Raw genomic sequence first — 20,082 nt, 5'->3', positions numbered from 1 at the left:
ACTATTTCAACCCACTAGTTTAAGTTGTTATGAAAAATTACAAGATATGATTTATATTATTCTCTAATACATGCAATCCTCTGGAGGTTCATTGCATGATTATTCCTATTTTTTCAAAAAATAAAAAATTCAAGCACATGTATGAATTCACATCAAATATTACTAGCTAGTAGCAGTATTATTGTTTTGACTAGCCCTCCATTGACAATCGAAATATAGCATTTAATTACAATTTGTGCATGTATCTTCATCCAAATGTGAATCCGGGCTAGTGTGCCTCGTTTGATAGCTTGCTCAAACAGATGATCCGATCCCTTCATGTATAATTACTCCACCCAATGTTTCATAGTTCAAAGCTTCTAATAAAGTGGATCAAGGAGTAGCAAAAAGCTAATATGTTTTCAACTTTCTCTCACGTTACGTCTCTATACATATTCTTCTTCAATTATATATACTCTTGCAAGAGATTAAGACAACAACATGCCTGCGCAGCCCCCAAAACGGGTCCCTTGTGAGAGCTATTGCTGAATTATATACCGACGCAAAGATGAAACTGGATAAATACAATTGGACTTCTTTTTTCTTTCAATGAAATCTGGTACGCCAGCTAGCCCCAAGCACTATAAATAGCTCACCATGTCTTGGTCTAAAGAACCATACATAGACACAAACCCAATTCCTCATAGAGTCCCAATTTCAAAAAATTTGCAGAAATATATACTTTATTCTTGTTATAGCCATGTTGAGATTGATTGGAAGCTTGAGCTTTATATGGCTACTCATGGCCACATCCACAATGGCTCAAACCTGGCCTCCTGTGCTTGATGCAGATGGCCAACCTCTTAGAAGTGGTGTAGAATACTACGTGCTTCCAGCTGTAACTGATGTTGCCGGCGGCTTAATCCTTGTTAATCTTAACAACGGTTCAATATGTCCACTCTTTGTTGGTCAAGAGCCTCTTGCACCTGTTGTGTCCCCAGGCACTTCAGTCATATTCACACCACGGGTTGCGGATACTGTTATAAGGGAGACAAGGGACTTCACTGTTGAATTCACTGGTGTAACAATTTGTGCTCAGTCTACTGCATGGAGGGTAGGTGAGCGGAATCCAAAGACACGGAGGAGGTATATCTTGGCTGAAACGGATCCTATTCCATCTTCTAATGCTTGGCACTTCAATATTGTCAAGAATGATCAAGGCCTCTACAATTTTCAATGGTGTCCAAATTGTCTCACCGGAGTTTGTCCCAAGCCTTTGTGTGGGGATGCTGGTATTGTGGTTGAGAATGAAAGGAGATTGCTGGTCTTGGATGGTCCCGCCTTTCCTTTTATATTTAAAGGGCTTGAATAGCTTGTAATAGCCTCCATGTGTCAAGAATAATCAATGACATCTTGTCAATGCATTGCTAATTATAAAAATAAATGGAGATATTTAATTCTTGACTAATATTGAATATATAGCTTGGGCAATAAATAAAGGCTTTTGAGTTTAGATGTATATGATAATATATAATTATTAATACTTACTATTATTAAATTATGGTATATCTAAATCTCTTTCTATACACATATGTATATTAAATATATTTTTTGACACGATCTATAAGTAAATAACCACTCTCAAGAGCCAAACTATGAAGAAAAACTTGTCAACTCGAGTTACATGTAAGTTAAAAAATACAAATAAAAGAATTAGAATAAAAAATGTAATCTACCTCTTGTATATCTAAATGATTTCTTCTTTAAAATAATATTTCAATCATTAATTTTATTGTCCTGTGAGGGCTGTGACTATTGTACATGATTAGGATGAAGCTCGTATGCAAATTGTGCTTTATAAATTCATATCAAAACTTCAATTGTTGCACATGTATAATTAGGACCAGATTGCACATACTTGTCTTGTTTGGGGATCGGATTTTCCAACAGCCATGAAATCATGTTAGAAGTGCAGTACATGCCAAACTAATGATTGAATTTTTTCTCTTGCCAAGTTGACTGAGAGGAACTGCTCAAACAAACATGGGCCCGATGTGGATATGGATCTGACCTATGATAACGTGCCCAAATGGGCAACTTCTTTCGTGGGTCAATTATGGCGGCCCAAGTGGGCAACTTCTTTCGTGGGTCAATTATGGCGGCCCAAGTGGGCAACTTCTTTCCTGGTCAATTAAAGTGGCCCAAGTACTGCAATTTGGCCCAAATACGAAATCTGAATTTGGTTTTGTTACAAGTTCCTACCACCTCGCTAGAATTAGCCGAACACAAACTTGATAAAGCAACAGATTTCGAATCATAAAACATATGAGTAATTCTTTCCTATTACATGATTGCAGATGAGAAAGAGAACTCATTAATAAGACTCTAACTTTATAGCAAGCCACGAATATACAATTGTTAGATTAAGTATACCATTTTTTAATTTTTTTAATTAAAAAAACTAAGTTTAAGCATTAGTTGTTATTAAATTTGTCCGATCTAGCGAGTTAATTTGAGATTTGAGATCTGATTCAAATATAATTTTTAATTGAACCAATAAAATATTGACTTGGTAAAACTTGATTGGTCTAACTGAATTTTTTATGATCTAGTTGATCTAGTCGATCTAGTCAAATCTAATTTAAATTTAATGATTGAACACAAAAAAAAAAAATATTTTTATTAAAAATAATTGATTTAAATTAATTGGTAATCTTTGATAACTCAATAATTTTTTTTTTTCAGAATAGATAGAAAATCTATATGTTTTTATATAAACCAGCTCAGATTTCGTAATTCTCATATAAAAGATCGAGGACTCTACTCTCCAATCATAGCAAAGATTTTTTGGACTTCCTAATAATATAATAACAACATTAATAATAATATACAGAAAACGATTACAATTAGGCTATGCTGGGAGACGTTCTCTCTCTATCTCAAACGTTACTCCTCATCAGAAATTCGACTTGGAATTCCTACTTTACTGTCATCCATGTACAGACAGGGTCACAGGATAGGGTTATCTTGTTCGTTCAAACAACAATAATTACGATACGAGAAATGGACTTTTCGTTGCCGTGCCTCCATTGTTCAAATATTGTAAACTGCCGCATGCCACCGTGTGTGTACCACATTTCCGATAAATATCTAGCCCACATATTCTATACCTTGAAAAGCGAACACATTACTCGATCAGTTTCTTACCAAGTTCTTCAGTTTCTAAGCACAAACAGCACAGTACTGTTTTCTTGTAATGTTGAGGTTGATTGGAAGTTTAAGCTTCTTATGGCTACTAATGGCCATATCCACTATGGCTCAAAGCCCTCCTGTGCTTGATGCTGGAGGTGAACCTCTTAGAAGCGGTGTAGAATACCTTGCAGACCCTGCTGTGGCTGATGTTGCTGGTAGTTTAACTCTAGTGGCTCGCAATGGATCTTGCCCGTTTTATGTTGGTCAAGAATCTGCTAGATCCGGTCGACTAGGCATTCCAGTCATCTTTACACCAAGAAATCCTCAAGAGACTATCATCACTGAATCTATAGAGGTCACTGTTACATTTTCAGGGGTTTCAACTTGTGTTCGAAACACTGCATGGACTATAGGTGGCGAAGATTCACAGACGAGAAGGAGATTTGTTGTGACTGGAGCTGAACCATCCTACTTTCAAATTAACAGCAGGAATCAATTAGGAGGTTCCTATACTTTCCAAGGGTGCCCACAATGTGTCGACGAACCAGATTGTGGTAGGGCAAAGTGTGGAACTGCTGGTATTCTGATTCAAAATGGAACGAGATTTTTAGTCCTAGATGGTCCTGAATTTACTTTTATGTTTGTAAGGGCTAATTAGGTTCATTCTCCATAACATAAATAAATATATAGAAATGGCATTTTGTCATTGTAATAGTAAATAAAATCAAGCCTTTCATGTTTAGAAGGGCATAAGTTGCTGATTATCCTCAGCAAATAAATGGAGATCTTTCTTTCCCTGTGCCATTTTGAGCATTGAGAATTTTTTACTTTTAGTTTCTTCGTGGCTTTTGTTGAGATACGAGAAGGACTCCTAGATCAAGTAGGAATCCTAATCTTAAAAGTATTTATGTTTAGAATCCTTAAAATAGTATTTAGAATCCTTGTTAGAATAGAATAATTTAACTTTATCCTATAATCTCTCTACGAATATAAGGAATGTTTAGTGTTTTCAATAATTAGGGTATCAGAGCATAGGTAGATTAAAGAAAGCATGACAACAAGGAAATTAATCTCAACCAATAATTGGGGTATCAAAGTATAGGTCTATTAAGGATCGAGAGCACGACAACAAAGAAATTAATTTGAAAGCAAGGAAATTAATTCCAACCAAGCTTTGTAATTACCAGGCCTCTCTTTGTACAGGCTTCCTTTCTTTATACATGCTGCTCAAAAAGAGATCAAAGATCTTAGATAATGAAAATGAAGATTGACCAACTCAAGATAAGGTGGAAGAAATGTCAAAATAATTAGTTTATTATTTGTCAATAGGCAAAAATGGACTCTAATCTACCTAAAAAAAATCTTATTTAGAGAAATAAATCTAAATGCAATGTGTAATGGAAACATCATGTATTATAACCAACAGAAAGATATTATCAAAACAAAACAAAAAACTTAATAACTTTTATTTTGCACAAGTTAAGAAAAATATTTGTGCTGGTCGACATTTGTCAACGAAAACAAAATATACTCCGCAGAGTAAAACTTGTCTTAGAAGATCTGGTTCCAACAGTCATATATAGACAACTTATTTGCACTCAAGAAGGCCTTGTTTAAAAGATAAAAGAAAAGGAATCACGCAATGCTAATTAAGATTGTTGAGAGGATTGCCAAGATAAGAGAAGAGTTCCTATATCAAGTAGGAGATATTGAATTCTTGAGTGTTTAGTGTTTGCAGGAGCTTTTTCATCCTTTTTATCAGTCAAGTTTAGTATATTTTCATGCCATATCCTACTATATATATATATATATGCCGACAAACAACTACAAATGCGATATATATGCATTTTATAATAAATTTATTGATTAGAGGAGACGCAAGACACAATAGACAACATCGATGAATTCTAATTCCAAATTGCAGTGAAAGAAAAGTTTCGATAACAAAAATAGTATGCCAAGTTGGGAGCTAGAATTTTATAATATATGATTTGGAGGTGCTATTTTTAAAGGATGTTGTCGTCTTTGAATTTTTTAGGTTGTTATCTATATATCACGTAATAGAAAATTTATCTAGAAGTTCATGAATTTGAGGGAGCATGCATCGTCATGGAAAGCGTGTTGGTGTGTAGTAATGCTGAGTCAAATATGAAGATAAGCCTCTCCCTTCACAATTTGCCCAAACGTATTAAATTTATTTCTCAATTGAAATTCGTTCCCAAGTACAAAACCCCTATTGACTTTGTGATGGATTTCTTGTAAGACTTCATTGCCTAATTGGCTACTATTTGGTAGACCAACACATTTAGCCAATACCCAGCAAATTATTTATCATAAATGGTGGTTGAGGGATGGGTTAAGAGCTAGCAATGGGCTAATTAGAACCATTTTTCACATAGAAGGGATGGATTTGAGCGAATTAATAGTCATTTTACTCTCATTGTCTATCATTCTACTCATCTTTTCAGAAATTGAAACTTCAAATATCTGAATTTTTCTGCTATCCATATACACATAATTAAAGAGTAGGATGCAAAGGTTTATTAGGTCGGTAAAAGCAGTAATTGATTAGGATAGACAAGTGGACTTTTCGTTGCCGTGCTTACTTTGTGATATCTTGTAGAAAAGTCGCATGCCTGCCTGCGCCAGATTTCCTATAAAAATCTAGCTACCATGCATAGACCACAAAGTGCAAAGACATTACAATTACACAATTTCTCATCAAGTTCAAGGTTGATAACTAAGCTCGTACAATTTAATTTTGTTGTTTGACACAGGCAGCCATGTTGGGGTTGATTAAAGGTTTGAGCTTCATTTGTCTACTGATGGCTGTATCATGCTTGGCTCAGGGCCCTCCTGTGCTTGATACTGATGGAAACCCTGTTACAAGAGGGGTAGAATACTATGTAGATCCTGCTGTAACTGATGTTGCTGGTGGTTTAACTCTAGTGACTCGCAATGGATCTTGTCCATCTTATGTTGGTCAGGTTCCTATTGGATCTGGTAATGTTCAAGGCCTTCCAGTCATCTTCACCCCAAGAGATTCTGGAGAGACTGTCATCACTGAAAATACTCAATTCACTGTTGCATTTTCAGCTGCTTCGATTTGTGTTTCAGATACTACATGGGGTATAGGCGAGGAAGACCCAGAGACGACAAGGAGACTTATTGTGATTGGTGATGAACCAGCCATCTTTAGTATTAGCCGTAATCAAGCACCAGGTCCCTATACTTTTGGCTATTGCCCAGAATGCAACACTCCTCCACCTTGTGGGAGGCCAAGATGTGGGATTGCAGGTATTCTGGAACAGAATGGAACGAGGTTCTTAACCATAGATGGCCCTGCATTTCCTTTCAGCTTTAGAAGGGCTTGAGTTCTTCTCCTTTGCAAAATATAAGTAGATGACGTTCTGGCATTGTAATAGTACAAATAAATCATTTTATATTTAGAAGCGCTTAAGTTATTCTCCATAGAAGAATAAGTGCCTTGGTGTCATTGTAATATCAGGAATATAAATGGAGATCTTTCTTGATGCTTAGAATTCAATTTAGTTATCTTATATATAAAAAATAATAAGCATAACAACACCTGTGATGAAATAAAAAAAAAAAATTGCAAACACCATGACCGATATAAAAAATCTCTGGAGCTGTGATACTATAAACCCACAAAGACATTCAAAACTGTGAATCAAAACTGAAGCATAGAATGGAGGCAGTATTAAGCACAAAAAAACTTCACAATATATTGGAGACACCACATCACGACATGGGATAATTAGATCCAAGCCACAAAACTACATATTCTATTCACTTATAATCAGATTGAAAGATGAAATTTCTTTAAGAAAAATCCTCCAATGAAGAAGATAATTCAAGCACTTTAATAACAAGAAGCAAATATTCAGCCTCATTTAAATTTTTAATTCCCACATGTGCAGATAAATAACTCATCACAAAGTCACTATGGTCATGAAGAACCCCTCCATTAACAGTAGGACCACGTTTGCCAAAAGAAAAACCATCAACATTCCACTTTAGTGTATATAGTTCAGGTGGATATCGTGAAATGGAAGGTATAGAACACTTGGTATTTGACGATCAAACGAAATCACTCGCTGAAATTAATAACTAAATTCTAGTACTTGAATTAAAAACATAATCAAATAATTCAATTTAGTTATCTATCTTTGCTGTTGTGCTCTAATTAGAGAATTATCTTTATGGAATGGGAATGATTGCTTAATTACTTCTCTCCAACAACAAACATTAAGAGTAGATATAAGTTAAGGGAAACGTGTTTTTTTTTAGTAGGAAACGTGGGAGGATCCGCATTGAAAAGAGAATATAAAATAGGAAGTTTTTTTTGGATAATTATCGAAAATATATTAAAAATGCCATATAATGAATAGCCAAAGCAATATACTCTAAAATAGCAGATATATATAAGTTAAAATCTTACTAATGTTTCAAGACTTCGAAACATTGCCAAACAATGCAAAGATTTAACCAAGTTATTGCGAAATTCCTTGCAAATTAATCAACTAATTTCTAGCTGTGAGACTAGAGGAGCTTTAAGAAACTGCATAGAGTGAAAAATCTTATAGCGTTGCGAGAAACTTTAAGACATTAATATAGTTATTCTTGGGTTGGACTAGTAATCTGAAAAGGATTGGTTAACTGTAGCAAGAGCATAAAGAGTTGAGTATTCCTCATTGTCTGATAATTTCTAGCAGTAAAACTAGGAATTGTTCAAAATGAATAGTATGCTCCAACCAACCCTTGTTTTATTGTCTTTAATTAATTAATTGGATAATTAAGACAACACAGACTTTTCTCTAGTGTATCCACACACACGATATTGAAAGTAGACGATTTTTTGGGAAATTCAATTGCTTTAATTGTGGGTATACACTAGAAATTTGGTCAAACTGAACATTCAAATCCTTTATGAATTTGATAATGACTTTCTAGGTACTAGCATTTTCCCGTTACCTAGTTCCTGATAATTAACCAGCTCAAAGAATTTGGAAGCGATCATTAATTTTGTTCCGGTTGTGAATAGTTCTCCTCCTCCTTCGATTACTTGCTCCAACAGATCTCTTCATAATTACTCCGCCCATGAGACAGTATTTCAAAGCTTACAGTCTAAGTATTTCAGCTGCCCTTTTTTTGGTTTTACACTGTTCCTCGAGTTAATTTTGTACTGTGAAAATAATTAAGCTCAAACACGAAAAGGAGGCTAGAATTCTGAATAATATGTATATTATGAGTGCTTAGTCTTAACCTAAATACAAACAAAGTATATATAGGTTAAACTGAAAGTACTATTCTACCCTTAATAAATAAGACTACATAAATATTATTTAACATGTACAACGTTTGATTAGTATCGCCGAACAAATAAAAATAAAAACAGATACCAAAAAAAATTGTTTGGTTAAAAGGATAAGAACAAAAACATAAAATAAATATATCTATGGGATAAATATATAATGAATTTATATTTTTTTAAAATTAAATGGCACATGGGACTATGGGAGCATATTTCCTCTGTTTTCCTCCTTCGATTACTTGCTCCAACAGATCTCTTCATAATTAGTCCACCCATGAGACAATATCCCTAAGTGTATTAAAGACACCTTTAACTGGATTCATTAGTTAACAATGCAACAGATGAAAATGGATAATTACCCAAGGACTTTTTTGTTGCCGTGCCGTAATAGAGAAATGTGGTATTTCGACTCCTTTCACTATAAAAAGATGGCAAATCTCAAGCAAAGGATGAAAAGAAGGATTACAAATTGCTCATAGCGTCTTAATTTTAAGAACCAGCACATATAATACTTACTTCTTTTTTGTTGTGCGAGATAGCTAGCTAGCTCTAGGCAGCCATGTTGAGATTGATTGGAAGCTTGAGCTTTATATGGCTACTCGTGGCCACATCCACAATGGCTCAAACCTGGCCTGCTGTGCTTGATGCAGATGGCCAACCTCTTAGAAGTGGTGTAGAATACTACGTACTTCCAGCTGTAACTGATGTTGCCGGTGGCTTAATCCTTGTTAATCTTAACAACGGTTCAGTATGTCCACTCTTTGTTGGTCAAGAGCCTCTTGCACCTGTTGTGTCCCGAGGCACTTCAGTCATATTCACACCACGGGTTGCGGATACTGTTGTAAGGGAGACAAGGGACTTCACTGTTGCATTCACTGGTGTAACAATTTGTGCTCAGTCTACTGCATGGATGGTAGGTGAGCAGAATCCAGAGACACGGAGGAGGTATATCTTGGCTGAAACGGATCCTAATCCTTCTTCTAATGCTTGGCACTTCAACATCGTCAAGAATGATCAAGGCCTCTACAATTTTCAATGGTGTCCAAATTGTCTCACGGAAGTTTGTCCTAGGCCTTTGTGTGGGGATGCTGGTATTGTGGTTGAGAATGAAAGGAGATTGCTAGTCTTGGATGGTCCCGCCTTTCCTTTTATATTTAGAAGGCTTGAATAGTTTGTAATACTCTCCATGTGTCAAGAATAATCAATGACATCTTGTCAATGTATTGGTAATTATACAAATAAATGGAGATCTTTAATCCTTGACTAATTAAATATATAGCCGGGGTAATAAATAAAGGCTTTCGAGTTTTGATGTATATGATAATTGTTGCGGGTGCCCTGTGACGTCGTAGTGCTATGGCAAAGCTTTTATTGCGCTTAAAGCGATAATTATAAAATTATGATTAAGATTTAGAAATTATCATTTATTATTATGATTGTTAGAAATTTATGGTTTATGAGAGTTTAGGTAAAGAACTGGTTATGTAAGGAGAAGATATATCACCTTTAGTGCATCCTAACTAAGATAAATTACATTGTTATTTAATTATTTTTATAGATCGGATTTTTATTCGTTGGTCTTTTTTAAGGTTTAAGGCAGATCTTTCTTGGTGAGAAAATCTCTATCTCATCAAGTTAAACCTAACCATTTCAAAGTTTAAACTTTAGCATCACATTTATTTTATACCTTGTATCTTTAATATTTGAGAGTGTACTCTATTATGTAGTTTTACACCTTACAAATTATTAAAGTTTACATCTAAACCCTAAAAAGATTTGAAAAAAAAATATTTTTGATATTTTAGTCAAACCCTAATGAATAAATAATTATAAACTAGTTAAGATATTCATTTTGCATTTTAAAACATGAGAAAGATGCAAATTTTTTTTATGAAAATATGTTTGGAAACATTTTAGGATTTGGTTGTATGCATGAAAACAAAATATTTTTATTTTTTTTGTCTTTTAAAAAAGGAAATTAATTTAAAATTTTTGAGATTTTTTTATAATTTTTTTAGAAATATTTCGAAGAAAACCGGGTATTTTAATACAGGTTTATATCTTACAATGTAAAAATACAACTCAATATTACACAAAATTGATATAAAAGAAACACGCAAGAAAATCATAAATTTTTTAAAGGATTGTTTTTGTTTTTTTAATATATAATATTAAATATTACAATATATATTATATTATATTATATTATTATAAAATATAGGTTGGGCAAGTCCAGCTAACTGGGTTGATCTTAGCCCAAAAAGGGTTGGGCCTACCTCGACCTGATAAGTAATGGGCTGATATCGGCCCAAAAAGAATGGGGATGAAAATTAAAATTAAAATTAAAGGGCAATCATAATTTTTTTATTAAAGGTTTTAAATTGAAAAGAAAAATAACTTTAACAAAAGGATAAAAAAATCAAAAGAATAATGATCAAATTAAAAAAAAAAATATTATAAATTTGGATTGAAAGATGAAATTGAAATCCAATAAAATTCTTACAAAAGGGTTAAGGAAAAAAATTAGAAATAAAAAAAATAAGGACCAAGTCGTAAAAAATAATATATAACAAATTAGGATTGAATGTTAAAATTGAAAACAAATAAAAGTTTTTTAAAAATAATTAAGTTTTTTAAAAAATAATTTCACTATTCACCAATCCAATTTTTTTTTTTTATTTTATCTTTCAATATTAGATTATTTAATAATTGTGCTTCTTATTTTTTTTCTTATTTTCTTTATATTGGATTATATATTGGTCTCGTAAATTTCGTTTTTTTTTCCTCGATTTCAACCTTTAAAATTAAATATATTAAAAGTAGGGCTTCATAATTTTTCTCAATTTGCTTTATATATTTTCTTTATGTTGTTTTCTAATTGATTTTTTTATTTATTTTATATGGGGTTATCTCGATCTCTTGACTTGGATCACGAGTTTGACAGATTGATTAATGTAGGCTTTTTTTCATCCTTTTTTATGTTTAATTTTTTCAAGTTCTTCCCTCAACATTGGGTTAATTAAAAATTTATATTTATAATTTATATTGATTTGCTTTTTATAGATTTATTATAATCTTATGACCCGAGTTGCAAATTTAATAAGTTAAAAAAATATCATATAATATATCATTATTTTAATATTTAAAAAATATATTTTTTAATATATATCATATTTTATAAATCACATCAACAACACTTAGGTATTTTATTTATATTAAAAATTTGATCTGAATTACGGTGTATCACTGGTCATTTCGTTAGAAGGCTAACAATCATTGTCTTTATACTAAAACAAGATATTGGAAATAGAAGAAAACGTAACATGTGTTTGTGTGTTTGTGTTAGCGGCACTTGTAATTCTCAACTCTCTTGCATTACACACACACACACACAGATATATATATATATATATATATATATATATATATGAAGCTGTAAAAACAGAGAAATACTTCGGGGCTAAGAATTGGGATAGTCCTCATTAATCGCCTATTTTCCATGGTGTATTTGCCTAATTTTGGAAAACATGATGATGCAATTTTTTCTATTTTGGTTACGTGATTCTTCGCGTTTCTTTGATGGCTATAACAATGACCAACTCTGACTAGAAAACTAATTAACAGGTGAGGACAGCTAAGGCAATAACCTGGTAGTTCAATAGGCATGCATGTTCTTCTCTTCCGCGCGAGAAATTAATCTTAGTTTCACGCTCTCCTTTGTAAAAAAAAAGAAAACAGCTATGATATTGTAACAAAGAAAATGTTGCAGCCAACAAATTAGATATCTCACTTTAATTTCTAGCTGGTTATGCCTGCCTTCTCAAAATTTTCTTTTCATCAATCTCCTTAACTTGTTTTGGTTCTGAATTACAAGTTTTGAAATACTTGGAATCGCCATGGCTGAATCTGGATATTTAGTAAATCGTACCAAGGATGGTTCGGAAGCATGTTACTACGTAAATCAAACTGGTGGCAATTATTTCCAAAGTACAAGTGCTTTGACGACATCCCTCCCTCTCTTTGTCCTCCAACTATCGGTTGTCCTGTTCACCACTCGCCTTCTCCTCTTGATCCTCAGGCCTCTGCGACAACCCAGCATAGTTGCTCTTATAACTGTAAGGTCAAACTTGTTAATTGCTGTTTCATGGTTCATTTTGTAGGCCAATTACTAATGTTGATTGCTCTTTTATCCTTCTTCATGCTAATACAATGATTCGTAAATATATAGATCAAAACTTATGGAAAAACAATGCTTTAATTTTAACTAAAAGGACTTCTACTACATTTACCAGAAGTTATTTTTTTTCTTGTGCATTTCATCGAATTTGAGTCATGAAACCTTGTAAGCAACTAGGCTAAACCTCCAAGTATGTGGGAAGAACGATAATGTGTGCAGCCAAGCAACGGAAATAACTTTCATCTAATTATTGAATCAAGTTAAGAAATTTCCATGAGATCTTAGATGTTTTGTTTCCTATAAAGTCAATTTTTTGTAATCATTTGAGGTCTATAAGACTTTCAAATTTGGTTAGTACATAAATTTTATTCTATTTTTCTACTTCTTATTTAGTTTAAAAATCTTTTATTATTTTTCATGTTCTATTTTAGATTATTTTTTTATATTATTTAAGCATATTAGGAGAGTTGTAATATTCAATTTTGTTTATTGAAAATAAACTTTAGAGTATTCTCTATTATTATGAAAATGGTGTACATTTAGGGTTTCTCAAGCTCTTTTCATATAGCCTTTCTTTTACTACCTTAATTTATTGTTTTTTCTTTATACTATGTTTTTTAAGTAACACAAAAAAAAAAGTTTTAAATAAAACAAAGAAAATAATAAAGAAACTCTAAACTAAATATATAGGAAAACAAATCCTAAATTAACTAGAAAAAGAAAAATATGACAAATCTCAAGCAGAAAATTTTAAGCCTTATTTGGGACATTAACCTTATAGGAAATAGAATTTATAGAATTTTCTAAAAAAAATTTAGTCTAATTTTAATAATTGAATCAAAAGTTATATATATATTCATTACTTAATTTAAATCTATGTTTTTAACAAAAATTATCTTGTATCAAACAATTAACATATGCATGCATTTGTAGTATAGTGTTCTTTTCCATCTCAAAAGTCTTGAGTTTAATTCTCTCTTTTGTAACAAGAAAAAAAAAACATATGCATGCACATTGGATAATTGATGGTATCAATTATGTTGGATTGCCGATTGTGTATGGACAGGCTGGGGTGTTGCTAGGCCCATCAGCACTTGGAACTACCCCGTTGTTTTTCGATCACGTCCTTCCTTTTAAGGCTGTCAAGGTGTTGGAAACATTTGCAAACTTGGCACTCGTTTACTACATGTTCCTATTTGGGTTAGAAATGGACCTAAAACCCATCATGAACAGTGGATCGGAGGCTATTCGCATCGCCATTTCTGGAATTCTGATTCCACTTGGCTTTGGGTTTGGCTTATTTTATCTATTACAACTGCTTGATAGTGATGCAAAGGAAATCAGCAGCTTTAAGGGCTCCATATTCTGGGCTATTACTCTCACTGCTACCAACTTCCCTGACGTTACTCAGGTTCTCACAGACCTCAAGCTCCTTCGCACCGATATGGGAAGATTGGCCATGTCTTCAGCTGTTAGCAGTGACTTCTTTACTTGGATTCTTCTTGTGGTTGCAATGTCATTGCTCAATGCTCACCCATATTATGTTTTGCCATTTATCCTTGCTTTCGTTTTACTCTGTTGTTTTGTGATCCGTCCGGTAATCTCAAAGATAGCTAACCATGCTGTCAAAGGAGACGACTTCACTGAGCAACATATATGGTTTGTTTTGGGTTGGATTGTGTTTTTCGGATTCATCACTGATGCTTTTGGTTTGCATTCTATGGTTGGTAGTTTCATGTTAGGAGTTATTATGCCTCGTCGAGATGTTATCAGAATGAAACTAATGGAAAGGCTTGATGATTTTGTCTCTGGGATTATGATGCCCCTCTTCTTCTTAACCTCAGGGACCCGAACTGATGCTGGTTTTCTGCTGAAAGAAACTCCATGGTATGCAATATTTATAATCATATTCCTTAGTTTTGGAGCAAAGATACTGAGCACATTGCTCGTCTTTCTGCTCCACAACAAGCCATTGGAGGATGGTTTTGCTCTTGGAGTAATAATGAACACTAAAGGAGTTATGTCGATCATTATCATTAATGCCGGGCGGAATATTAAGGTATGAACCATGCATGTTCTGCAGAATTCATATTTCCTATATAGTATAGGAGATCAAGAATTTATTAATTACAGAAATTAACTAAAGATCATCTCATTTCCCAGGTTCTAAACAACCAAACATTTACCTTAATGGTGTTTTCAGCCTTGGCCATGACTTGTTTGGTGGAGCCAATAGTTGCTGCCACATATAAGCCTAGAAAAAAATTGCTTAGATACAAGCACAGGACCATTGAGAGTGTACTGGTAAATGGGGTAGAATTTAAAATCCTTGCATGTGTTCTTTCAAATCGTGATGCACCATGCATGATTAGCCTCCTTGAAGCCTCTAATGCCGGCCCAGACTTCCCTATCTGTGTCATCGCCGTCCACTTGGTAGAGCTCACTGGACGGAACACAGCGATGCTAATTGTTCATGACCACTCCATGACAAGCATGAGCAATCCTATCCGAGCAAAATCAGAATCGGACCAAATTATCTTTGCTTTTAAATCATACGAGAAGAGAAACGGAGCTGTGTCGGTTCAAACAATCACTGCAATTTCACCTTATGAGAATATGCATGAGGATATTTGCAGCCTTGCATTGGACAAGCGAGTTTCCCTCATCATCATACCATTCCAAACAGTCTTAACTGCAGACGGCCGAGTAGAGGATGCAAAATCGACTTTTCCAGCTATGAACCAATATGTGCTGGAAAACGCAACGTGTTCTGTGGGTCTACTGGTTGATCGTGGACTCGGTTCCATCATGCAAACAGGTCCCGCAAGGAACAGTTCTAGTTCAAAAGGGCACCGAATTGCTATGATCTTCATTGGTGGCCCTGATGACAGGGAGGCATTGGCTTATGCGTGGCGAATGGCAGGGCATCCTGGCATAAGTTTAACGGTGCTTCGATTTCTTCCAGGTAGAATAGCAGCACAATCCACTCCAGAACACGGCTCAAACAGTCATGATGAGTTATTCAGTTCCATGACGATTGAGGAGAGGGAAAAGAGGCTTGATGATGATTATACATATGAGTTCATGTTCAAGACTCTTGATGATGAGTCCATTACTTACACAGAGAAAGTGGTGAATAATGGGGATGAAACTCTTGCTGAAATTAGACGAAATGATGCAGATTTTGATCTCTATATAGTTGGAAGAGGGGAGAAAACACGATCAGTGCTCACATCAGGGTTATCAGACTGGAATAGCTGTCAGGAATTGGGAACCATGGGGGATACACTGGCTTCATCAAATTTCGCGTCGCATGCATCAGTTCTTGTGGTGCAACAATACGTACCCAAAAATTATATAGCAAACCCTCATGGATTTTCAGCAAGTCTTGGCTCAACAACTTGGCGACCACTAATGGTTGGTGACCAGGTTTCCTTTGGCAATACTACTAGCATTTCACACCAATATGTTTATGACCAAGAGGAAGATGATGACGATGATTACGATTACGATTACGATTACGATCGTAAATAATTTCAAAGCTCTATGGTTACTGGTCAAAACCAATTCATAAACTTCACCGAACAGTTTAAGTTTCAAGGTTTTTGATGAAGTGGTCGATGGACAATTACATCATTTCAAAGCTCTATGCTACTTGATCAACGTATGTAATAAGTCCTGAATAGTTCTTCTATTTTCATTCCTGATCAGGTAGTTCAGATCCGTCATAGCAAAATAAATCATGAAGCAAAATTAGTAAATGTCATTTTTAACGACATCAAACGTGGTAAGAATTGATTTAAGAAAGGATACAATCAGTTCAAATGATGCATTGAGCATTGAATCAAGGCTTTATAGTTAGCTGAAGAAGAAAATACCTGTGACAGACTGTGTGTTGCGTATCAAGGAAAGAGATTGTCTGGAAAGGAAAGGCTTTGATGGAGGGATTGTTGTTGGAGGGATCTAACTGACCTGGAAGCAGTCAATATTCAAGCCAGCTGTTGGGTGATATCAATTTCCAAAGCACTACCATTTGAATGTCGAAGTCCTGTGACAGAAAACTTTATTTGGCAGCTGATGAAGTGCTTGAAAATGGGAGAACAGAGATAAAGTTATATTTTATCAGTCACTTTGTACCAGGTGGGATGAACGCTTGCTTTCAATGGGCCATTGCTTTTGAAAAAGAAGAGATGGATATGGGCCAGTTAGCTATGAGAAGATTGCATTTGCTGTCAACGTAGTGGAATGCAGATGAAATGACAAAAGTTGCATTCTATGCAGGTGAAGTTGTATAGTACTAGTTGATGGTAGTGGTTTTTCTGTGCAAAAATTATTATGCATGCACTTATAAATCACCGTGGATTTAGTGATTTAATTTATTTATTTTTGGTTATGAAATCACTTTTTTTTTCTAGCCCGGGTGTCCTCATATCTATTTTAAAAAGTGAAATTAGTCTTGTTCGGGGTTCATAATTGTCTCTCCCAACAAGTACACTTCTTTAAAATTAAATTTGTGTTCTCATCTTTTTTGGGATATAACGACATCTTAACCGCTAGACAAATAATTTATTGGTTGTTGTCCAACTTTTTTAATGGCCAAATTAATGGACAATCGGGTCTAATTTATTAACTATGAGCAAAATTAAAAGGTAGAGTATAAGGTGAAAAAATAAAATAGAAAGACCAGGTGGCACTTTAAAACTTGACATGAAAAGTTGATTTTGATCCTTATACATTTTAAATGATACATTTAAAGTCCTTTTAGTTTTTGAAAATTCACTTTTGATGTAATATTTTATTTTTAATTTATTGATTTGAGAGAAGAGAGAGAGAATTAGTGGGTTCTAGTTAAAAATAAAATAAAATTATTACAATTACATATTCCAATTATAAAAATAATTGATCCACGTGTTAATAAGTTATCTTTAATTAAAAAAAATTGACATGGGTGTTTTTTTTTTTTTTTTTTTGTTCCTCAGCCTTGTTTAAACTCTGTGTTGTTTCTTTAAAAGAAATTAGTTATCTGCCCTCTAGTGTGTGGGTACAAAGGCATAGCCCGTAGGTCAGGCCTACAGGCCAGCAAGCCTGGCCAATTTTTTTTTTAATTTTTTTTTTTTTAGGTTTTTTCTACATTTTACTCTTCTTTTTTTGTTAATTGAATACTGTTCAATTTTTATTTTTATTTTCCAAGAAAGTCATTTGCGTAGCAAGACCACATTGTCAACACTCTTAGACCTGCCTTTGCAAGCCCTTGCAAGCTTGCCTACTCTTTTGGGCTAAAAGGGGGCTCATATTTCCCACACTCATGGGCTCTTTCTTAAGGCCTTGAATTATTATTTTTTCTTTAAATTCATTTGAATAAAATAGCTAAATTTATTTTTAAATTTGTTTTTGAATGAGATCATTATAATTATTTTTATATTAGCAAACCCTCATTTTGTTGTCTTTAATGATTGTTTCTAGTTTTTTCTTTAAGTTTAATCAAAATTAATTAAGATTTAATAAGTAATATTATATTTGAGATATCATTTAATTAAATAATCAATTTAATCGTCTCGAATTTTAGTTGCCACAACCATCTAATGGAAGGATATATGTTTTATTCATGAGTGTATTCAAATTGTTGCCGGTATACAAGAAATTTTTGAGAGTGTGGTTATTATTGTTTTTTAAATAACTTTTCGTATCAAAATGTATTAAAATAATATATTTTTTATTTTTAAAAATTTATTTTTGAGATCAGCACATCAAAACGATCCAAAACATAAAAAAAAATTAATTTTTTACCAAAAAAAATTTTAATTTTTTAATAACACTATTTTCACAGCATTTATCAGACGGAAACTAACAACTCCATGACTGCGGATGCTGACTGCATGTGGCAAATATACGGCATAGTGTGTAGTTTTATCCTTTTTTTTAATATAAATATCTTAAATCTGATTTGAGGCTACGAATTCCCCTGAATCTTCACCACCACCTCGGGCACAACTGCCATAGGGAATGTAGATGAAGTTGACAGAAAGGAACGTAACAAGCAAGCTCATAAACATTCAATGGAGATGTGGACGGACAAGAGGGAAGATTTGATTGCATAAACAAAAATTAGATTCCTAAAGCATAAGCAAAGATATGATTACCTTTGAAAATTCCAATTACGAAGTACTAATCTTGTTTCGCTTTGTTCTCTGTTTTTTTAATTCAACCATTTCTTCTTCATAAAAAAATAATTCAACCATTTCTTCTTAATGGAAAAATAAATGAGCCACTAATTTGGGCTGAAATGGATTCAATTGTGAGAGAAAAAACAGATAAAACTAGCAATTAAAATAATAAGGATTAAATTGGCAGAACAAACTTAAAATGGATGAAACTGTAAGAAATTTTTTTTAAAAGAATAAAGATCAAATATGAAAGATATAAAAATTAAAGGAAGTAAAATTAAAATAAAAAATTAATTTCATAAATCATTTTAAATAAATAAATAGTAATAAGAAAAACATTGATAAAATATGAAAAAATAAGAGAGTGAAAGGCTACTTTTATATTTTACAGGGTCAATGTGAAAATCCCGGAGAAAAAAGAGAAAAAAAAATAAAAATAAATGATTGCATGCACCATACTGGACATCTGTTTGCAACACATGCTAGACTTGGAAGGAGGGGAAGCTATGACGAATCTAACGAAGCCCTTGTATGGCCATTGAACGACGTCCCAAGCTTTGTCCAAAGGGCATGGTGACATTTTACACGCCAACGCATAACACGCAAGATAATTTTTTTAATAATAATTTTACTAAAACAATTGCCGAGCATCCCCACTATAACCACTTTATTATATATATAAAAAAAGACTAATATAAAAACACTCAAACGCTCCTCGATCAAAGCTATAAAAAATTGATTTTAAAAACAAATGCATTGTTTAATTGTTTGAAAAAATCAAAAAGCTGATAAAACCTCAACATTTAGGTTTAGAAAATGTTGCATGTAAGAGCTATTAAGTAGTTTTGTTGTGTTGAATAACATGTAAAGACCTTCCTGCACTATTCAATTTGTAATTGTTTTTTTATTATTTAGAAAAGACCATTCTACTCCGTGGAAGACTTATGAAGCGTTTGGGAACGCGGTTAAAACCGCGTTCCCACAAAATTTAAATTTTTTTTTGTTAAAATTTAATACGGTTTGTACGTTTTGAATCGTTTTGATGTGCTGATATCAAAAATAATTTTTAAAAAATAGAAAAAATCATTTGCATGTATTTCGACATGAAAAATTATTTGAAAAACAATCGATTCCACACTGAGAAACATATAATTAATCGCCCCTTAATTTACTAATGTAGTCAATGTTTGGGTTTTCCAAGGGATAGAACTATGCTTTCCGAAAGGTTAAGAGTA

The 20,082-nt window shown here is 33.3% G+C and overlaps 5 protein-coding genes across 5 annotated transcripts; all 5 read left to right on the top strand.

The window, feature by feature from the left end:
- The first annotated feature begins 645 nt into the window (after positions 1-645).
- Positions 646-1,447, top strand: LOC7486082 (kunitz type trypsin inhibitor 111). The gene has a single exon (XM_024605252.2). It carries the CDS (start codon positions 740-742, stop codon positions 1,349-1,351), a length of 612 nt encoding a protein of 203 aa, XP_024461020.2. The 5' UTR covers positions 646-739; the 3' UTR covers positions 1,352-1,447.
- Positions 1,448-3,144: 1,697 nt separating this feature from the next.
- On the top strand, positions 3,145-3,975 carry LOC7485050 (kunitz type trypsin inhibitor 104). Its single transcript, XM_002309846.4, has one exon. The coding sequence runs from the start codon at positions 3,236-3,238 to the stop codon at positions 3,827-3,829; it is 594 nt and encodes a 197-aa protein (XP_002309882.3). The 5' UTR covers positions 3,145-3,235; the 3' UTR covers positions 3,830-3,975.
- A 1,867-nt stretch (positions 3,976-5,842) lies between these two features.
- LOC7485051 (kunitz type trypsin inhibitor 104) lies at positions 5,843-6,718 on the top strand. Its single transcript, XM_002309847.4, has one exon. It carries the CDS (start codon positions 5,955-5,957, stop codon positions 6,543-6,545), a length of 591 nt encoding a protein of 196 aa, XP_002309883.1. The 5' UTR covers positions 5,843-5,954; the 3' UTR covers positions 6,546-6,718.
- A 2,225-nt stretch (positions 6,719-8,943) lies between these two features.
- Positions 8,944-9,822, top strand: LOC7485052 (kunitz type trypsin inhibitor 111). The gene has a single exon (XM_024605236.2). The coding sequence runs from the start codon at positions 9,066-9,068 to the stop codon at positions 9,675-9,677; it is 612 nt and encodes a 203-aa protein (XP_024461004.2). The 5' UTR covers positions 8,944-9,065; the 3' UTR covers positions 9,678-9,822.
- Positions 9,823-12,135: 2,313 nt separating this feature from the next.
- Positions 12,136-16,444, top strand: LOC7485053 (cation/H(+) antiporter 15). Its single transcript, XM_002309849.4, has 3 exons — positions 12,136-12,621; positions 13,750-14,742; positions 14,847-16,444. The coding sequence occupies exons 1-3, from the start codon at positions 12,403-12,405 to the stop codon at positions 16,215-16,217; spliced, it is 2,583 nt and encodes an 860-aa protein (XP_002309885.4). The 5' UTR covers positions 12,136-12,402; the 3' UTR covers positions 16,218-16,444.
- Positions 16,445-20,082: the final 3,638 nt, after the last annotated feature.

This window comes from Populus trichocarpa, chromosome 7, assembly GCF_000002775.5.
Source record: "Populus trichocarpa isolate Nisqually-1 chromosome 7, P.trichocarpa_v4.1, whole genome shotgun sequence".
In the NCBI taxonomy this organism is placed as follows: Eukaryota; Viridiplantae; Streptophyta; class Magnoliopsida; order Malpighiales; family Salicaceae; genus Populus; species Populus trichocarpa.
The sequence above is the reverse complement of the archived record's forward strand: the minus strand, read 5'-3'. Positions and strand labels throughout refer to the sequence as shown.

Excerpts from the sequence above, each read along its gene's own strand:
- LOC7486082 (XM_024605252.2), top strand. The coding sequence starts at position 740 with ATGTTGAGATTGATTGGAAGCTTGAGCTTTATATGGCTACTCATGGCC.
- LOC7485050 (XM_002309846.4), top strand. The coding sequence starts at position 3,236 with ATGTTGAGGTTGATTGGAAGTTTAAGCTTCTTATGGCTACTAATGGCC.
- LOC7485051 (XM_002309847.4), top strand. The coding sequence starts at position 5,955 with ATGTTGGGGTTGATTAAAGGTTTGAGCTTCATTTGTCTACTGATGGCT.
- LOC7485052 (XM_024605236.2), top strand. The coding sequence starts at position 9,066 with ATGTTGAGATTGATTGGAAGCTTGAGCTTTATATGGCTACTCGTGGCC.
- LOC7485053 (XM_002309849.4), top strand. The coding sequence starts at position 12,403 with ATGGCTGAATCTGGATATTTAGTAAATCGTACCAAGGATGGTTCGGAA. Across the intron at positions 12,622-13,749 it reads GCATAGTTGCTCTTATAACT|GCTGGGGTGTTGCTAGGCCC; the intron begins GTAAGGTCAAAC and ends GTGTATGGACAG. Across the intron at positions 14,743-14,846 it reads ATGCCGGGCGGAATATTAAG|GTTCTAAACAACCAAACATT; the intron begins GTATGAACCATG and ends CTCATTTCCCAG.